At 35.5% G+C, this 22,275-nt stretch overlaps 1 protein-coding gene across 3 annotated transcripts in view; it reads right to left on the reverse strand.

The window, feature by feature from the left end:
• Positions 1-22,275, reverse strand: part of LOC126816409 (b(0,+)-type amino acid transporter 1) — an 87,925-nt gene that overhangs the window by 7,162 nt on the left and 58,488 nt on the right. For 2 of the 3 annotated variants that reach the window (XM_056099665.1, XM_050542943.2), the window contains exons 2-8: positions 17,486-17,566; positions 16,129-16,230; positions 15,390-15,653; positions 14,380-14,505; positions 13,709-13,808; positions 12,898-12,942; positions 12,015-12,138 (exon numbers count right to left, since the gene is read on the reverse strand). In XM_056099665.1, coding sequence (XP_055955640.1) covers positions 12,015-12,138; positions 12,898-12,942; positions 13,709-13,808; positions 14,380-14,505; positions 15,390-15,653; positions 16,129-16,230; positions 17,486-17,492 — 768 coding nt within the window. In that variant the 5' untranslated portion in view covers positions 17,493-17,566. Of the gene's footprint in view, positions 1-12,014; positions 12,139-12,897; positions 12,943-13,708; positions 13,809-14,379; positions 14,506-15,389; positions 15,654-16,124; positions 16,231-17,485; positions 17,567-22,275 lie in introns of all 3 variants that reach the window. The other variant, XM_050542944.2, reaches the window with a different exon arrangement.

Here is a 22,275-nt window from a genome sequence, read left to right on the forward strand (position 1 = left end):
ATCCGGAATGGCTCCAGACCAAGAAATCATGGAATTTCAGGCATTTATTTTGCCGGCTAGAAGACAAAACGGTTTTATCTCCCAAATTACTATTTAAATTTTCATTTTTCACTTAACTCGTCTGCAAAAAAAAATCTGATTTTTAAAAGCGTATGCAAGTTAAATATATTTAATAGCGCTTTTATCTGGTGTATTTTCTTATGAATTAGACTTTGTTATTATAACAATAATGTGCGTTTTTTGTTGCATAATAATAATAATAGTTTGTTCAGCTAAACATTTCGTTTAAAAAATGTATGTTTTATCCCTTTTTTGCGGAATTCTATGACATATCTATCTATATTCCTGTCGGGGGCAGCTAACTTCGACGCAACAGAACGATAGGACATAAAATAGATAGTGAGTAGGTACAAATACTTGGGACCCAAGATGGCGTCTTTGAACACTTGACGTTATATTTTCATGACGTCATGTGAAATTTCTGGCTTCACAGTTGTCGCAACTTTATCTATCTATACGGCTTTGACACTGGATAGGTCATGACGCAATCAACAAAATTTGTTGATTGCGATGACGTACCTTGAAGCCACCGTCCGCCATCTTGCTACACCCAGAAGCACTTGTAGTCTTTTATTTCCACTATCAGTATGCGCTTTGTTTACAAGCAAATTCGACGAAAACATCAACAACAACAGAACATTATATTTTATCTAAAACAGTGTTGGCGTTTTTATATAAAAAAAATCCACAAGGGTACAACATTAATCTTATTCTTAAAAGTGCATATTCTCATTATCGGCTGGCGCCATAAAATGTTTTGAAGCGAACCATTACATTTTGCCGTGAATCAGATTATAAAGTTGGATTTATCATTTTCTATATAGAATTGAAAATAATAAATATTAAATGATAGAGTAAGGCATGGGCTTTTGTACCATTGCCATTACTATTGATAATACATACTAAATCATTCTTTGTTTGGAAGAAATAAAATCGTCTGACGAAAAAGAAAATGTAAGATGCCACCCACTTTTTTTTTTAATTATATAGTTTTGATTTTGGATTGCAAAGATGTTTTGAAATCAGCCAGTTGAATTCGTCCAAAATTTTCTACTAAATTTGAAATATTTATGAATACTAAAATTGTTTCATGTCCTTTGGTAAAAAAAAGTACATAATATCTATCGACCATTGACATATAGGGTCCATGATAATATAATAAAAGTATAAGCAGTATTTACACTACCAATTTGTCTTTGCAAAGGCGCATTACAATATTCAAATTTAAATACTGTTCAGCTATACATACATACATACATACATACATACATATGAATGTTTTTTGTTTTAGTAATTTTAGAAACGTTTAAAGACATAGAAGTACGCTATTCACATACAGGCCTATATATTTGCGTCCGATTTCTAGTAATTTTAGAAAAGTTATTTTTTTGTGGGGGTCTTTATATTAATAAACACCTGTCATTGCATAGGCCTATATCTTTTTTTCTTTAAAAAAAGATACGTATATTATAGGACTATATCCTATTTTTTAAAAAATACTTATCGTATAGGCCTATATCACATTCTCTTCTTTACTATTTACAATGCTGTTTTTCAATGGTAATTTCAGAGAGAATAAAAGCACAAATTTATTCGTAATAAAATATAAGGATTACATTATATAACTATATTTTATGGGCCTATATCCCAATTTTAAATTCGGTATTTTCACTGTTTATTAAATAAAAAATAGTCAAAATTTTAATTTTTCACAAATATATAGGTCTACATTATATACCATTTTCGTCTTTACTTTTCTGTAATTTCACAGTTAATTTTAGAGGGGGAAAAAACTAAGATTTGACGTCTAGTTAGTTATTTCTTTGTTATTTTGGACAGAATAATCTGTAGTTTTAAAGTCTTTTTTTTAAAAAAAAATAAAGGCTATTCACATAGTAAAAAAAATTATAGATCTATGTGTATATGATATGTGTCTAGCTTATTTAATTACTTCTTTTTTCACTGACGTTTAAACAAACAAAAAGGGAAATAAATAAAAGTGAACCAAATATAATCGATATATACATGCATGTAACAAAAACGATTTTTTTGCTGCTATTCTGTATTCTCTTATATTTTTTAAAAACTTTAAAGATACATGAGGTAATTTTGTATGATAAAAAAAACCTTCCATAGCTTAGGCCTATGTCCTATTTTCTTCTTAAAAGACACTTACTCATTGCATAGTCCTGTCTATACCCCATTTTCTTCTCTACACTTTACAATTCTGTATTTTCACTGTTTATTCACTGTCCAAATTTATATTTCAAAAATACATATAGGCCTATATTTTTATAGGCTAAGCCTTAACTCGTCGTCTTCTTTACTATTCTCTAATTTCACAGTTAATTCTAGAGGAAAAAAGCACAGGATGTAGTGATTATTGGGTTGGTTTTTTTTTTTAAAAAAGGGCTATTCATTTATAGTCCTAAATATGTGTCCAATTTCTTTCTTTTTTCCTTAAATCAAAGTCAATAGCAAATATATAAATATAAAAGAAGAAATATATATAACAAAAAAAAACAAAAAAAAAGGAAAAAAAATTTGAAGAAATATATAAAAATACATAAATACGACTGTTTTCGTTAGCCTTATGGTAGCCATACACTGAAAAAAAAATTGTGTTGAAACAACCCAAACTTGTGTTATTTTCAACACAAGTTAGGTGTCTCTATTTAACAACACAATCTTGTGTTAGATGTTGAAACAACACAAAACTTGTGTTAAATGTTGAAACAACACAGAACTTGTGTTAAATGTTGAAACAACACAAAACTTGTGTGAAAATCTACACATTATTTGTGTTGAAATTTCTGAAACTTGTTTGTGTTGAAATTTCTGAAACTTGTGTTGTTTCGTACAAACTTGTGTATAACAAAAACTTGTGTTGAATTTTACCAATTTATATCCAGTATAGCAACCTTTCGAATGCAACCCCTTCCATTCGTTCTGTTTAAACTGTAATTATTGATAAATGACATAATAATTTTGTTTGTTAAATTATTATTTATTCAATAAATGATATGAAAAAATAAATTAATGCCTAATTAATACCAATACAGACATCTCGAAGGTTAATAAACAAAGTTAATTCCAATACTAATAAAATTGTGTTATACAATGAAAAAATACCCCCCCCCCCCACCCATTCCCAATTATTAAATAAAAAGTAGCTATTTAAATTGAAAAATAAAGCACCGAGACATTTGGAATATTAATCAACAAAGTTAATTTCAATACTAATAAAATTGTGTTCAATAATAACAATATCCCCCCACCCCTCAAAAAAAGCTATTTAATTTTTTTTTACAATTAACCTTAAAAAGAACTGAGAATATAATATATATGTTCACAATATCCCTACCCCATGGTCCCAAAACATACATTTTAAATATATCTAAATTTAATATCAACCAAACCAAGCACTAAAGACATTAATAATGCACTAAATTGAAATACTTTTAAGAAAAAATAGTCCCTTTAACAGATTAGGAATTCAAAATTTTCTACAGTATATAAATGGGAACTAATAGATAAAGCACAGGCAAATAATTATAGATAGATAAAATAAATATAGCATAAAAATCAAACAAAATGGAGAAAATTAAAAATTTGTAAAACAAAAATTGATTAATTAATAAAACCATTTTATATAAAAGAGGCATTAACATTCGAAATGTTCACTAAATGTTTAAAAATAAAGGTTGATTTCATCCTACAATAATACATTTTTATAATTATCGAATGTTACTATTAATTATTGATGATCCCTCTATATTATTTCAAGTTTTTAGGCCAAATCTTTAGTGTTTAGGATTACACTGCATTCTATATAATGAAACAATATTAGAGATGGTTTGGTATTTGACATTAAAAACAAAAATGTGATTAAAAAGGCAATGGTGACATATAACTTTTGGGTTTCCACAATAAGATCTGTAAAAGAATTTGATGACTTTATATTCAGAATTTAGAGTTGTTTTCTTTCTTTGGTATTAATATTCACTAAATAGATATAATTCTCCAAGGATGTTCAAGTGATTATTATAAATACACTTATCGACAAATGGGGTTTTGATGTGGATTTAACTTGGTACACCAGTCATGGGTATAGAGTTATTTAGATGGCAGAATAAAAGTAAAATAACTCATTGAGCAGGGGGCGGCGTCGGGGGCGGGGGAGTTGAAAAGAGCATAATTTAACAATATATTATATTATTTTGAGACTCATATGTATGACTACATGCGAATGCAAGAGGGGGGGGGGGGTATTTTAGTCAGGTAGCATTATTGCTTACTCATGTACACCAAAAACACGTCATCTCGCCTAAACAGATGTTTTACGCCAAAACGCTTCAACTTGATTGATTGCCATGTTTTTGGTGTATATTTATATCTTTTCTTGGGCGCCGAATCGAACTACGGCTTTTAAAATGTTCAAAAATCGACGTAAATTGATTTTTTCAACGATAGTTGGTATACAACGATGAGCACATGAGTGAGTAGACTGTGGGAAACTTACGACAACTCATTTCCAGGCGCCATTTTGGGTCCCAATTATGACGCCATAAAAGCTATGACGTCATGGCTTCATACAGGTTTACATATCAAAATTTGTTTTTTTCTTGCAGTATTAGACGTTGAGGGATAATATAACTTTTTTCCCTAAAAAAAATGCAAAAGAAACCAATGCAGTTTGGTTCAGTGATAAATATATCAAACAAAATCATACCCAAAATCGGGGAATTTTCTGAGATCGATATCTCGTAATCAGTGTGTTTTACTATTTACTCGTTGGATTATAAATGATTTCTTTTTAAATTCCTAAAACACAGAGTGGTTATGAAAGCGAAATGTGCCGAAAAATCGAATTTGACAAACGTCAAATTAAACAAGCCAACAGTGAGGCTGATGTCCCCCGCCGAAATTGCAAAATAAATAGATGACACATATTAATTAATCGCACATTTATTTTTTTCACTAAGTTTCATCACTCTCTATCAGATAGAATCAAGATTATCTTGTCCCAAACCATCGACAAATGAAATCGATTAGCTCTGCTTAGCTTCAGCTCGAAATGTTAATTATTGAACTCAGTCAAGACATTCACCTAATGAACATCTACATATACATCAAGTTTAAACATTCACCTAATAGACACCTATGCCAAGTTTGAACATTCTACCTCAATTAGAAGGAGAGTTATTGTGTTCCAAAGTTTCTACCAATCAAATTGCTTATCACTCTGCTTACCCTCAGCAAAAAATGTTCATTATCGAACTTAGTTAAGGTATTCATATAATAAATCTATACACCAAGTTTCATCAATCTCACTTAATTAGAACTAAAGTTATCGTGTCCCAAAGCATCAACCAATCAAATTGCTTATCTCTGCTTACCCTAAGCGGAAAATGCTCATCTTCGAACTCCATCAAGGCATTGACCTAATCAACACATACACCAAGTTTGAACATTCTAGCTCAATTAGGAAGAGAGTTATCGTGCCCCAAAGTATCAACCAATCAAATTGCTTATCTCTGCTTACCCTAAGCGGAAAATGCTCATCTTCGAACTCCATCAAAGCATTGACCTAATAAACACATACACCAAGTTTGAACATTCTAGCTCAATTAAAAGTTATCGTGTCCCAAAGCATCAACCAATCAAATTGCTTATCTCTGCTTACCCTAAGCGGAAAATGCTCATCTTCGAACTCCATCAAGGCATTGACCTAATCAACACATACACCAAGTTTGAACATTCTAGCCCAATTAGGAAGAGAGTTATCGTGTCCCAAAGCATCAACCAATCAAATTGCTTATCTCTGCTTACCCTAAGCGGAAAATGCTCATCTTCAAACTCCATCAAGGCATTGACCTAATAAACACATACACCAAGTTTGAACATTCTAGCTCAATTAGGACGAGAGTTATTGTGTCCCAAAAAGTGTGACGGACATACACATCAAGTTTAAACATTCACCTAATTGACACCTATGCCAAGTTTGAACATTCTACCTCAATTAGAAGGAGAGTTATTGTGTTCCAAAGTTTCTACCAATCAAATTGCTTATCACTCTGCTTACCCTCAGCAAAAAATGTTCATTATCGAACTTAGTTAAGGTATTCATATAATAAATCTATACACCAAGTTTCATCAATCTCACTTAATTAGAACTAAAGTTATCGTGTCCCAAAGCATCAACCAATCAAATTGCTTATCTCTGCTTACCCTAAGCGGAAAATGCTCATCTTCGAACTCCATCAAGGCATTGACCTAATCAACACATACACCAAGTTTGAACATTCTAGCTCAATTAGGAAGAGAGTTATCGTGCCCCAAAGTATCAACCAATCAAATTGCTTATCTCTGCTTACCCTAAGCGGAAAATGCTCATCTTCGAACTCCATCAAAGCATTGACCTAATAAACACATACACCAAGTTTGAACATTCTAACCCAATTAGGAAGAGAGTTATCGTGTCCCAAAGCATCAACCAATCAAATTGCTTATCTCTGCTTACCCTAAGCGGAAAATGCTCATCTTCAAACTCCATCAAGGCATTGACCTAATAAACACATACACCAAGTTTGAACATTCTAGCTCAATTAGGAAGAGAGTTATTGTGTCCCAAAAAGTGTGACGGACAGACAGACGGACGGACGGACGGACGGACAGACAGACAGACAGACAGACAGACAGACAGACAGACGGACGAACCCATTTTAATAGTCCCCTGCTTTCTTCGAAAGGCGGGGGACAAAAAAAGAAGTATTTGTTATATGGTGCCGAGCGTTTCTTTCATAATGGCCGCTAAATTTGGTAATATTATTATTATTATTATTATTATTACAGCATATTTATAGCGCGCCCTTTCATAAAACATGTTCAGGGGCACTTTACAAAGTGACAATGTAATCATAAATAAACAACAAGATTATGGACATGTTAACAATTGTATACAGAGTCAGTTAAAAGCCTCATTAAATAAATGTGATTTAAGTTGTTTTTTAAAAGAATATAGAGATGTACAACATCTTAAACTAAATGGTAGATTATCCCATAAAACAGGTGCTTGATAACTAAAAGAGACTAGTTGAACAGTTTTGGGCTTTAAAAATAGTTTATCTGATGTACGTAATGTTCGACCATTATATCGTGGTTATGTACGCGAAATGTGCGGAAATCGAATTTGACAAACATCAATTAAAGAAATGCATTTTCCATGTGGTGTCGGGCATTTCTTTTAAAAGGGCTACCGAATTTGGTAAGACATGTATAAGGCAATTTAACAAAAAAAACATAAATTTGGTAGACTAAAAGGGCATCTCTTAAGATACGTAAGATATGACTTTTGCAATGTCTTTTATATGGTTTTCGATGTCTCTGAATTTGAAGATAAATTTTGAAAATACAAAATAGCAGCAACACCAATTGGCGGATATTAAATTAATCGTCATTTTTCCTGTTGGATATTAGATAGTGTCTCTTAAGCATGATGTACACTGTAGTTCGATGTACCCTGTAGTTCAGATACAGTCTCCAAACCGTGTTTACACTGTAGTTTGGGTGTAGTTCGTCAAATGAAGATGAATTTTACGATACAAAAAAATGAATATATTGTAAACGCGCTTTAAATATCTGGATGCGATAGACTTCGTGATAACAAATTCAAGGTACATTATATCATTGGCAATAATAAGATCCAATTTTAGTTTTTAGTTACACACTGTTAACCACCAATAGATGTTTTAATGACAATAAATCATAAAATGTATTCAGCTCGACGTAAGACATAAATAGATACAGTTGGTTTAACTTGAATAGAAGTTTTAATTATCTATGCTGCATATATGCATATATTTGTCAACATCAAGGTTAGTGCGACCCATTTGTGACAATTTCTAGTTCCCAAATATTAGCGATTTAGCTCCTTTAAAAGCGAATGCAAGTTAAATATGTTTAATCAGAGGCGGATTCAATGGGGGGCGCGAGGGGCGCCCCCCCCCCTCCTAATTTTCAACAGTGCCCTTTTTTACGGCTGAAAGTGCCTTTTCTCAGACTCAAATATGTCCGTTCCCAACCCGTTGTAGGAATCCCAAATGACTCGAACCATCGACTCAAACACACCAGTCTGGGAAATAGCTCTTGGAATGGCTACAGATGCAAGGAAATGACGGATAATTTTCTTGGGGACCCCCCCCCCCCCCTCAGCGGCAAGCCCCGTCTCCGCGGTCAATGCCTTCATTTTGCAGCGCCCCCCCCCCTTTTCAAAATTCCTAGATCCGCCCCTGGTTTAATAGTACTTTTATCTAGTGTATCTTTTATTTTGATTTTTCTTATAGAATAAGGCTATATAACAATAATGTGCGCTTCTTGTTGTATAATACTAATAATAGTATGTTCAGCTATACTTTTCGTTTAAAAAATGTACGTTTTATGTCCTATATACACTTATTCGCTGAAATCTATGACATCCAACAATATAATAGGTCATATAAATAGATAATAAGTTTGCATGACGTCATATGAAATTCCTGGCTTCACAGTTGTCGCAACTTTATCTATACACGGCGTTGCGTCGACAAACCATGCAATGTGAAGTAGATGTCAATATGGTTATGTGCATAGGCGTACGAGCTGGGGGGGGGGGGGGGCTGGGAACCAAATGCTGGGAAAATTTGGGCACACAATTGTACTTTGTAAAAGTTGTATAAAAAAATATTGTGTTCTTGAATATTTCCAATTTAACAGCGAATTTATTATTATTATGTAACATATTAAGAACCTAACTACATTTTTGGGGCACCAACCACCACCGCCCCCCAGTCAAAAATTTCCCCGTACGCCTATGGTTATGTGTAAGAATATTCAGTTCAATATATTCACGGTGTATGATTTTATTCATACTTCAATTTTAGTGACTGCAACGTTTTTAGAAAAAATACCTATTAATTTGGCCAGTACTGTAATGGCAAGTGTATAAATATTTTCTGTTCAGTCTGTACACAGTAACATATCTGAGAACCATATTATCATTTCTGCCCAAGGCTCCCTGTGATTTATAGTTAGCAGTGATACAAGGCAATCACCAATTTTCCATGCTCTTGGCCTGAAGAAATAAAATAATAAAAGTCAAGTTTTTATTATTATGCAAGTGGAAAAATACAATTCTTCATGGTATGATTTGAATAAATACAACTGATTTGAAGTTGGAATTATTATTTGTCTAAGATGACTGGGCATTTACAAATTGAAATAGCTACTCTTCATCAAGAAAATACATGAATATTTTTCCCAATTCACCTGGATTTTATTGTAGGCCTTTGTACGTGAAATAGCTTTATTTAACGTCCGCTTCCACCGAAGTGATATTGCAGAAAATTAACAAATTCGGATTCCCTTTTAAAGGAATTAGACTATCGCTGGATTGTATTATATTCAAAATGTCGCCCAGAACACAAAACAAACATTGCAATTCAGGGCGGACTGGTGTCGAGGTTGTATCCTAAGAATGATTTTTTGAATATTTAATCAAACAGAAACACAGTTATGCACATGCAGTTATGATATAATATTAAATTAGCTTACCTCAAATACCTCGAAATATACTGTTTGGTCAGTTTGTCCGCCCGCCATATTTCTATTAGTCACACATCCTTCGGCCAATTAAAATGGACGTATATTTTGTTTTAACCGAAACGAAAAATTTGCGTTATAAATACATTGTATTAAAAAATACCAAAATCACAAACCTGATATTCTTATTTTCTGAACAAACTTTTTTCACAACAATATCACTTTTTTCGATACTAATGCTTAATAATACAGTTAACATTTGCAGTACCACAGGGTTTAATACCGCAAAATTACTTCAATAAATATTTCTTTCTTTGTTTTAAGAGTAATTCATTTTAATTGGTCATTTACAGGTAAGAATAAATTTCCAATTTCGATTAATGAACCAATTAAATTAAATAAAAAAATTAACTCGACTATTTCCACGCCCATTCAAACATTTTTTTCAAACGTAGATATAACACAATTGTTATTGTCTTTGATGTGTCAAGTTTATTTGGGGCGATATCAATCAGACACTTCCAAATGCAGACATTGTAATAACCTGTCTCTGTATATTGTCTGAGACAAGATGTGAAAATAAACAAAGAGTAGAATCAGAATAATCTTTTATTATATCTAATTAAATAAATAGTTTATATTTAGATAATAATTGACTAAAACTTTGATCTCTTATATCAGTATACTGTTATAAAATACGTTGTTTTAAAAGAGATATTAAATGCATCGCACGATACATACATTGCGATTTCTACTTAATGTTTGTAATAATTAATATATCCTTTTAGATAATTAGAAATATTAAAAAATAAATCAAGTGAATTACTCGACATTCAAATTCAGGAAGAGTGGTTTTACATATAGGCTAGGCCAGATCCCTAATCCAGTTCCCCAATCCCATTCAGATTTTCTCAATAAATAAAAAACATAATGTGATAAAGGAACATAATAAATGTTATCTTTAATGTCGACGTAATTAATTATATGGAAAAAAAAACCACATAAGATTTTATAAATGTACACAAGTTTGTGTTAAGACATTGAAAAGAACACAAACTTGTGTCATTGCAATGCAATACAACACAAACATGTGTTAAATATTTTTAACACAAGTTCTTGTGTTGAGATCCAACACAAGGGTTTTTTTCAGTGTATAAATAGCTGCATGTTTGGCCTTAATGCTTAATCTATAAAGCCGATCAGTTTTTATTTGCTTTTCTTTTCACCCGTGAATTCATTTCTTCTTCCTTTCTCTATGATGTGAAAAGTTTCATTAAAATAATAGGCCTGATTTACGTCTATTTACCACCCATGCGACCATATTTATGATTATGATTATGAATGAAAAGAAAGACCAAGGCATGCCCACGTAAACTGCAATTTTTACATTTTAGTTTATTTCATTTTCATAAACTGTTGCACAATTCATTCAGGATAACTTGTAATTAATTTTGAAAATTTATGATTATTTTAAAATTTATAACGGCATTAATTTATCGAAGTTTACCTTGAGGTAAATACAACTACGTCAACGGTAGAAACCAGTGTTTTGAGAGTGGTAACATGGCGGAATCGGTACTTCCAAGTGATTTCACACTTCTCAGCTTATGAGCTATCCAGTTATTTATTTAGATCAGTGGTGCTGCCGTATCCGTGTGCCTTCACGTATGAGAAATAAGCACGCATTGATGACATGAAACTCTTTTTCATTCCCCACTTAATTTTATTCATTTTGGCGTTCAGTTTTCTAGAGACGGTGTATCTAGTCGGACCAGGTTAATGTTTGTCACAACAGTACGTATAGTTCTTACGTGTATCCTCTGTACCCCAAAACGTCATAGCATAGCTCAATCTGTTTCACAGAGAATTACGAGTCTAGTAGTAATATCTCTGTCAAAGATGACTGCCTTAACACGTGCCGTCACAGCACGGGGCGTCAATCATTGGCTGAATGGCGCGTGCATTGCATACATAACACATTACTGCTTCGGGCGGAATGCTGCCTTTTAGAATTTAATTTGTCGCAGGGAAAAAGTTAATATCTCTGGCTCATTAAGTCGCATCGATGTCATCCTTATCAGTGATTGTAGCGGCCTAGCGAAAATTCACTTCTGATCAGTGTGAGCATAGCTGTACCTTTTGGTAATACCCAATCGATGTTAATCACCGCAAAATAGCATATAAATAAAAAGGTAAAACTTTGCTAAATCAAAAAAAATTCAGAACTAAAAATTAGGGCAGAGTTCTAATATTCCATTTATGGAAAGTTTTAGGGGCTTTGTGTTGACATTTTTAAAACAATGATTTCCACAAGATATTAAGCTTGGAAACAGACATTCTCGTTACTTGACGATGCATAATATGAATCAACCTACCATAGCAACCGCGTCTGATAAAACCAGTTCTTCTTTAGACATAACAGCAAAATATCCCACATTAACCAGTATATAACACATTGTTGTTAGAGGTATTCCAAATAATATAGCTAATGGCAGGTTTCTGTAGGAGGTAAACATATTTTTTTTTGTTAGAGGTATTCTAATAATACAGCTGATGAGAGGTTTCTGTGGAGTAACACACACTTATTATGAATACAAAACAACAATGGTTAAATGTCAAAATTGGTAAGTGGTACGTATACGGTCTCCTAGAAAGAGTAAATTTCTAAAACAAACTCCTTCCGAAATCCCTTATACCACTTGGCGTGTGAACCAATGTCGCAGCACGACTGCGTTGTCGGGTGCTAGAAAGCTTACGGTCAGTATGGTGGTTTCAATCCTGCTGGTACGTGACAAGGGGTAGGGTTGCATTTCTACGTAGTTTTTATCTAGGTTATCTGCCACTATTAGAGACGTCCATGGGGAGCAGGGTCCGATTAGAGAGGTGTGGAGGGCCTGACTGGGCTGCAGCCAGGGCCCCCAAAATTAAAGGGGCGTCCAGATTAATTCTAAAAGTTGTCTATATAAAGCATATTTGTAATGTTATGCTTGTATTTATTATGTTGCATATGTTTTGCCAAAAAATCAAATAAATCTATCTACCATACATGTACAAATGTACAAACATACAAATTGCATTTGTGTGAGTGTGCAGAACAATGACCAGGATATACCCCCTTTTAACTGTTGATGCAAGGGCCCCTGAAAAATTTTCAGCCAAGGGGCACTTAATACGACCCTGAAGGAGAGTCATACTTTTTAAATGATTATATATACATTGGTCGAGAAATAACCCTTGTTACGTGACCGTTAGACCTACCTGTTTGGATTTTTAATCTCTTCGGTTATAAAATTCAGATTGTTCCTGAAATAAGATTAACATTTACAGCAGAAAGGGTAAGTTAAATCTATTTGTCTCTGAACTCATCAGGTTGGTTACCCTTGCATTATTCACATAAACAAAATACTGATTTTTTGTGAATGAAATAAAATGGAGTTTAATGTCCTATTTTTCTGCATCAATGGGCTAATGAAGACGATTTGTATTTTGTATTTTTGTATAACTAAACTGTTATGCCAAACTTACGATATACAGTTTTCTACGGGTGAAACTTTTGCAATTGAATTCCAACTGTCAATAATTTTTTTACGTGTACGACAACGTGTACCGAAGGACTGACACTATCCTTGCCAGGCCCTATGCTCTGTATCACTGACTAGGAGAAACCACGCTGGAAATCCGTGGGAACTTTCTCGATCACCGAGATCGTACCCCAGCAATCTGGTTAAAACTCAGATCCTATTTCGTTTCGTTTTTATAGTCAAAATTTCGTTTTACTTGTCCTTACTTCATGTAGTGTAGGCCATCGAACGTATAAAAAAACGAAACGAAATATAGATCTGTATTTTAATCAGATTGGTACCCCAGCGCCTTGCTCACTGTGCTGCCGTCGGCTCCCATTATTCACAACACATTCAACACGGTGAAAATGTGTGACAATGTATTTTGAATCATCTATTACAGAACTGCATCAACTGTGGGTCGTAGATAACGTATAGCACGCAGAGAACCACGTAGAATTTCAACGTCAACTTTTCGGCTACTGGTACAACAAATTGAGATGTCTTACCATCCTTCATATGCCCACAGGCAATTATAAAAAGCCAGAGCGATGGTTGTCGGGTCTTTTGATGTTCCTTCAAATCCTTCTGCTATATATGTGGTACCATCTGAATGTTTAACAAACGTCAATTAATTTTAATATTACTAAAATCCTCTTCTTTATATTTATATATCCAGGTTCTACAAAATACCCCTTCAAGAACATCTGATGTCACTTCTCTTTTGTTTTGAAAGATTCAAATGGCGTCCACTTTTTATATTGGAATTTTGCATTATAAACTGTTTGTAGGTGATGTGTTGATGAAATATAATTTAGCTGTACTCGACACCACGACCAACGCAGACCCAATTATTTAAGACTTAATGTGTGGTGTCAGATTTGAAATTGTCCCGTCATATATTTTGAAAGCGGCTATTATCGCATGGGGCCTGAAAGTGGCATTTTAGATTTGAAAATTGCTCTTCAGAATTACAAGTTGTACTTCAGATTTGAAAGCGGAAAATCTGATCTGAAAGCGGCAGATCAGATTTGAAAGCAATGTTACAGATTTGAAAGTGCCGCTCCAAACTTGTAAGTCTTCCTCTAAATTTAAAAGTGCCGCTCGAACGTTTCCACTATGAAAGTGATGTTTTCGATTTTAATGGCGTCTCTTCATAATAATAATATACTATAAATACCTGTAATCATGACGTAGAAGCCGCCAATAGTTATAATAGCCACTGCTATAAGTTTAACTAATGTTAACCAGTTCTGTATAATGGTCGTTAATTTCACACTATGACAATTAACAGCCGCAATCAGTACTGCAAAATATAATTGTTGAATCAATGAATGAATTCTGGACAATTCTGCATATAAAAATGAAATTTGGAATTGAAATTCGAACTTCAAGAATTCGTATATCTTTAAAGGAAACTATTAACCATAAATAATATTAACCCATGTAGGAAAGAGTTTAAAAATCCCAAATCTCATTAAGTATTTTGACATGCGCTGTTAGATCACAGGCGGCTGGATATTTTGCATTTAGTTGAATTTATGTAGATGAGATGTGTTACTTGGATTAACTCTGTGCGGATAATATTTGTATTTCATTGGGTGGAAGGTGGTTTGGCTAAAGATACATTATGTAAGAGATAAATCTGCCTACTGCAGGTATTTTTTGGGGTCTCATATGTTATATAAATTATTAATTAGACATTTATTCACACGACAAGCCCATAATGAACTCTCTAGGCCATCGGATGGTCGTGATATTTAATGGATTGAAACACGATCGAAGCAGCACCGTAAGGACGCCACCCTGGTCCGAAGGGGGCATAACAGAAGGGGCGACCAACTTAGCTTTGGTTATAAAAACTTATTAAGGACTGGAACAGAAACTCATTTTTGGCGTATAAAAAGAGAGATAGAAATGGGGTTCGCTCGAAACAAACTAGGTCAATTCGGGACTAACATGGTCCAGTTTTATTTCAACAATTCGCTTGTGCCTAGGGGTCTTAATTAGCTGTGGGAGGTAACTGGGGGACCCGGAGAAAACCCACTAGGTTGGACAGCCGACCCTACTTCTTACCACGTGCAAGCTTGACTCAATGACAAACATTATTATGATCTAAAGCGCGCCAGTTAAACTATTCGGCTACCTAATGCCCCTTTGACGCATAAAGGTGATGTTATACAAACTTACTCATGACTGGAACAGCAACTAATTTTTTAACGTATAAAGGTGCTTCACAATCTCCATAGAAAGGTTGGGTCGCATACGTGGCTAAACTAAGACACATTATGGCAAACATGGTCGGTCGTAGTATTATTACTCCAATCCAATCATATAAAAACGCGGGAACTGGACCCCAGCATCTACTGAAAGGCTTAAAAGTAAACATGAGGTAGGCATGTTCTCCACCAGATTGTGGTATAGCAGATCCTAACTCAGCATACGATAAGGCGCCTGAAATATAAACACATAATAGAACATGAATAAACGTAAATGAAATGGGGTTTAACGTCCTACTGTCCAGCACCGACTTGGCTAATGAAGACAGACATCATGGTCTGCGACACTACGACCTACCCTTATTATGAATTCCAACTCTCAAGGGGTTGTTTACGTGCACGCCAATGTGTACACAGGACCTCGGGGTTTTGTCCCATCCAAACGACTACATGTTGTCTCTTGTCAGGTCCACCGAGGTTCCCACATAAATAAACAAGTTCGATTCCGTCTAGAACAACACCGTGCCTTCCAGTCTGCACATAAAAAGAAAGGGAAGCGGCGATTTGATACTGTAAAGCATGTATATGTAGGTGAACATAGGCGTACGAGTGGACGTTACACATACAAGGGGTGTCATTGTTTGCAAACTTGTGACATATCAACAAATTGATGATGATGATGATGACCTGAATAGAGATAACTCACAAACCGAACAAAGATAGTATTCCACACAGTAACCAGAGTAGAAGGCTCATAGCTACTGATCCAGCTCCATACAGAACACCTTTAGGTGAAACAAATACACCAGAACCTGAAATAATAAATAAATACGGTCTAGTTCTAAAATGGCTAGAAATATGGCACATTTTAACACCTTTACCTTTTAAATACAGATAACGTATGTTGCACATCACAGGGAGCCACGGTGGCTAGGTGGTTAAGACGCTGGCTCGCTAGCCTGGAGGTCGGGTGTTCGATCCCTGCATTGGCCGAGAGAGAGAGAGAGAAATGGGGTTTAACGTCCACTCAACACAAACTAGGTCATTTCGGGACTAACATATGTTTTTTTAATTTTATTTCAATAATTCGCTTGCGCGTAGGGGTCTTTAGCAGTGGGAGGAAACCGGACGACCCGGAGAAAACCCACGAGGTTGGACAGGCGACCCTACTCCTTGTCACGTACAACTGGGGATTCGAAACCACGCCAGTCGACTCAATGACAGACTTTATGATACAGCGCGCGCACGCTAACCATTCAGCCATCCAACCCCCCGTGCATTGGCCGAGAAAGTTCATCCCGATTTTCCGACGTGGTTTCCCCTTGTCAGTGGTGCAGAACGGAGGGCCTGACAAGGACAGCTGTCTAGTCCTTCGGATGAAACGAAAAACCGAGGTCCCGTGTATACATTGGAATGCACGTAAAAGACCCCTTCGCAGTTGGAATTCGATATAAGAGTAGGCGGTAGTGCTGCTGCCCGGGCAAAATTCCCCTCATAGCACACTGTATGGCGTATGTCCGTCTTCATTAGCCCAGTATAGGAGCAGAACAGTAGGACGTTAAACCCCATTTCATTTCATTGCACAACACAGTCGGCTACCGCAGTCAAGAGCGATCACGTGGTAATGTCGTGTGGTTTCGAACCCATTATGCATGTACGTGACAAAGAGTAGAGTCGTCTGCCTAACCCCGTCGGTTTTCTTCAGTTTTCTCCCCAACACGGAAGCTCAATATTGAAATGTATCATAAGTGAGTCATGAAAAATCCTAGTTTGTGTTGAGTGGATGTTAAACTCCATCTTCGCTATTTTCTTGATATGCTGGAGGTACCGGGTTTCGGCCCTGGTTGGTCAAGAAAGTTCATTGGGATTTTCAGGACTGGTCTCCCCATGCTGCTGCTGTGCAGGACAGGGGGTCTGGCAAGGAACACGATCTGGTTGTTAGTATAGTACTAAAAATAAATTCTCTAGTATATTACATTACATGGCTATGATGGTGTGTGCCTGCCTTCATTATCCCTTCCGGTTGTTACAGAGAAATAGAATGTTAAACCCCATTTCATTTCTTACCTATCATAGTTCCAACTATAAGAGCAATAGCACTAATGAGGCCAATATCCTTCTTTAATATTACCCCATTTTGACCTCCACCTGAAATATTAATAACAAAAAACCATATCACAAGCATGTAAACAGTAAATTGTAAATTCCCAATATTTTACACGGGCTGCGATGTATGCCTTCGTAATTGGGAGACGATGATGGCATCATGTATTGTCAACTGTCAAATCTCTTTAACAATGACCTGTCAAATCTCTTCCAACAAAAATTCCTGGATCCGCCCCTGCACCACTGACAAGTGGCATGCACGCTGGAAAATATAAATCAACTTACTCGCTGAGCCACTGCGTCTACAATATTTTAAAGTGGTCGGGTTCGAGTAATCAGTACATCAGGTTAAATGGCCGAAAACTTATCAAAGCAACAAACAATCCCCCAAACCTGTTCCAGGGATTGCCATAGATTTGGCCGCGTACTTGACGGGTGAACGGACCACTGACAACTCGAGCCAGGCGGTCACATAAATCCCTGCTCTTCTATCAATTCCACTGATCAATATTTGAACATGGGGTGAAAATCATTAGTTGGTATATTCGGTTAAATCGGTGCCGGGGGACAGTCCGACAAAGTTTACATATCCAACAAATCAACTTGAAAACGATAAGAAATATAATTACGTCATTTTATCTACAAGGTGTGACGTAAATTACCCATACGTATAATTGACTGAATCAGTACTGATTAACAGCATAGATAATTAGTCACACGATTATTTTCAGCGTAATTTATGGATCTCAAACGAACCGTGACATATAATTGCGCGGTGTGTGATATTATTTGTCATAGGTCAGTGACACATGAAGCGGGAGTAGATTTGGTGGGGGTAGGGGGCACATTTCAAACTGAGATATTAAATTGAAATCATCAAACTGTGCCTGTGAAATGAAATGGGGTTTAACGTCCTACTGTTCTGCTCCGAACTCGGCTAATGAAGACGGCGCGAGAAATGTAGTTCGGGAACTTCCAGTGCGCCAAGCGGGTCATAAAAGCGGTACGGTTGGAGTTCTTGAAGCGATTGGTTTTTGGACCATTTCAGTGCTTAAAATTGGATCCATTACGCAAGCTTTTCAGCCATAAGAAATGAATTGCCAACCCACAAAGCAGATTCGGGTGTTTTTCGGGCGTTTTTCATTAAGACCCTTTTTGACATCGAAGATACAATTCGGGTGTTTTTCGGGGGGTTTTCAATTAGACCCTTTTTGCCACTGAAGATACAAGACGGTACATTTGATACTGTACTACATACGAGCGTACATTACATATTTTACTAAAAAAATTAACGATACTTTCTGCTAATTAGAAATGTCCTGATGTAAAAAAAAAAAAAAGATTGTGTCTGTATTGGATAGAAACCACACCACTTGACTCAATGACAGTCTCGTGATCTAATGAACGGGATACAAGGACGCGAGATGTTGATGAGTGGGTCATCTTGTTTCCTCTCCTTTTAAATCTGGTATCATGCGGTAGCTGTCAAATGTTGTACTTCACGTTTCTTGCAATTATTGATTTAGAATATTTGACATTGGCACAGACTTTAAGATGTCGCCAATATCATTCCAAAATAATTCAGAAACACTGTTCGGTTACATCCCCCAATATCTCATTAAATAGCTGATTGGTTAATTATGCTCAATGACGCAAAGAATTGGCCAATTAATATGGATTATGTAGCCTACAACGAGAGCAAGAGAGAGAGAGAGAGAGAGAGAGAGAGAGAGAGAGAGTTTAACGCCCACTCGACGTTAGAAAGAGGAGATAGAGGGGGCTAGGGGAGGGAGTAACTTCCATTTGACCCACACTAGGTCATTTCGGGACTAACATATGATTCAATTATATTTCAATAATTCGCTTGCGCGTAGGGGTTTTTAGCAGTGGAAGGAAACTGGAGGACCCGGAGAAAACCCACGAGGTTGGGCAGGCGACCCTACTCATTGTAACGACAGACCTTATGATACAGCACGCACGCGCGCGCTAACCATTCGACCTTGATTCTAAATAGCATTTAATTTATGTTATCTGTTGGTAGCAGACACAATGCACAACATCCTATTTTATTCATAATTTAACAACAAATTAATTCCGTTTTAAATAAACAGATTTTTAAACCAGGCTGTTACAATATTCATATAGCATAATTTAATAAATCCCTGATTATATTACAGATGTAGATAATAATGGCTCGTTGGAAATAACAACTATCTCAATTTGTTGAATGGCCAATAGGTTAACGAGGGAAATCTTCACGTAATATAACAGTAAAAAGGAACAGTATTACGTGAGTGTAATATTCACGCACCTGTGTATTCGCGTTATTATATAATAGCCAAATGAACGATATTACGTGAGGGTAATATTCATGTAATTTAACCGTAAAAAGGAAGAATAACACGTGTATCTACAAATTAACGGTTGTTAAATAATAAGTAATGAATTGGGACTGAATAGGTTCATCTGGTAATTCGACAGATCAATGAAATTTGAATTCGTTTTCAAAATTTGACCGTAATCTCAAATTTAGATACTCTCTTCAGATGCCCGTATGGTTAGGTCTATTTGATAAGGCCAACTTCAAGTTTGGTCAAGGGTCACGAGATGTAAACAGGGCTAGTGCTAATCCCAACCCTAACCCTAACCCAAGATCTAGCCCCAATGCTTACCCTAACCCTAACCTACAATCTCGCCAACAATCACAACCTTCTTTACATCTCAGCGACCGTGACGAAAATTAAGCTGGCCTAACAAAATAAATTTAGCAATGCCGGTCTTTATTATCCCGCGGGGCTGGTGAGGTTAAGGGCAAATCCTCTGAAATATCATTTCATAATAACAGCAGGGTTAAGATTTGTAATAATATTACATTCGCATATATATTTGGTGATATATAAGCCTTTGGACATTGAGTGGGCCGATATATTTTTAGTACTTTGTGTCTATATTGTTGTTTATTCGGATTATTCTAACAAATTTCACCTGGTATAAAAACTATCATAACCCTAACAAAATAGGGACTTTCTTCGCCTTCCTTTCCCCCGTAGTCGACCAATCCTGTTATTGATATTGAATAAACAATAACAGCTGTTTTGATTATCAGTAATCACTCATCCAGCAAGTACTTACATATCACAGATCAATAACCTATGAATATTGATTACCGCGGTAAGCTACCTTGTCGCTAGCTAATTGTAATTGATAATTAATAATTTAAAACAACACTTCGGCCACGTCTATAATAACCTTGTTGTGGTTTCTGTCGAGCTTCGTTAAAGGAGCTAAATCGCTAAAATTTGGGACCTAGAAATTGACAAAAATGGGTCGTAACGCATATAATAAATGTAATATGAATGTATATAACTGATTTACATTCAATCGTTTCTGTTTTTACTGTAATTTCTAATCAGTTATGTTCCGCGAAATACGAAAGAAGTCTCATGTGAATGGCAATCTTTAGCGTCTGGTTTTTCCAGTCTACACCGATGGTATTTATTGCGCATGCTCTCCAGATAAGAATATAGCGTCGTCATTTGACATGACTTGTGGACTATGTCTATCCCTGTTCTTTGAGTCCCTTGTTCCAAATGGCGCTGAAATGCATTATGGTACACGATTCGTATAATATTGGTAAAATGTTTATTTTGTCTTGAATATTGGATATCAGAAGCCCATCTTTTCCCTGTAAGATCACAAGACCAACGTTGATTTGAATTGACAAATAATTCGTGTTTTCAATGTCGAAGATTTTTGATGATATTGAGTTAGAGGCTTAGTTACTTTAAAGGAGCTAAATCGCTAATATTTTGGGCCTAGAAATTGGCACAAATGGGTCGCAACACATATAATAATGTAATATGAATTTATATAAACTGTTTTACATTCAATCGTTTCCGTTTTACTGTGAATTGTCATTAGTTATGTTTGGCGAAATACGCCAGAAGTCTCAACCGAAAGACAGTTTTTATAGTATGGTTATTCCAGTCAACACCGATAGTATATATTGCGCATGCTCTCCAAATAAGAATATGGCATCACCGTTTGACATGACTTGTGGAATATGTCTAGCCTCATTCTTTGAGCACCTTGTTACAAATGGCGCTGAAACGCATTATGGTACACGATTCGTGTACCAATGGTAAAATGTGTATTTTGTCTCAAATATTGGATATCAGAAGCCCATCTTTTCCAGGTAAGACCACAACACCAATGCTGATTTAAATTGCAAAAAAAATCGTGTTTTCAATGTCGAAGATTTTGGATGATATTGAGTTACGGACTTAGCTACTTTAAGTTACAGTCATGTAAAAAGAGAGGAAAAAGCGAACGCAGGCAGCGTTTAGATGCACGCAGTGTTAGCGCCACAGGTGATCATTGTTTGTATTCTAATCTGAAATTGACGACGAAAAAAAAAACAAACAAAAAAAACCCCGCTCTTGTGGATGGTTGATAATATTATGACCGTTTTTGTAGAAATTTTCAATTGCCCATATTTTTTTTTTTTTTTTATGAAATAATATACAGTTTGGATATACAGTATGTGTAGAATGTGCATAATTATATAACATATCTTTCCTTGTCGGCCACTTTTCGCAGTACTTTGGGCGCCACTGGTGATAAAAAGACAATCTTTTTCATAGAGATCACAGAGATCTTCTAATATCTCTGTAACAGATGACTGTTTCGACACGTGACGTCACATCACGCGGCGTCAATCATTGGCTCAATAGCCCGTGCATTGTTTACAT

The sequence above is a fragment of the Patella vulgata genome, chromosome 3, assembly GCF_932274485.2.
Source record: "Patella vulgata chromosome 3, xgPatVulg1.2, whole genome shotgun sequence".
Taxonomy (NCBI): domain Eukaryota; kingdom Metazoa; phylum Mollusca; class Gastropoda; family Patellidae; genus Patella; species Patella vulgata.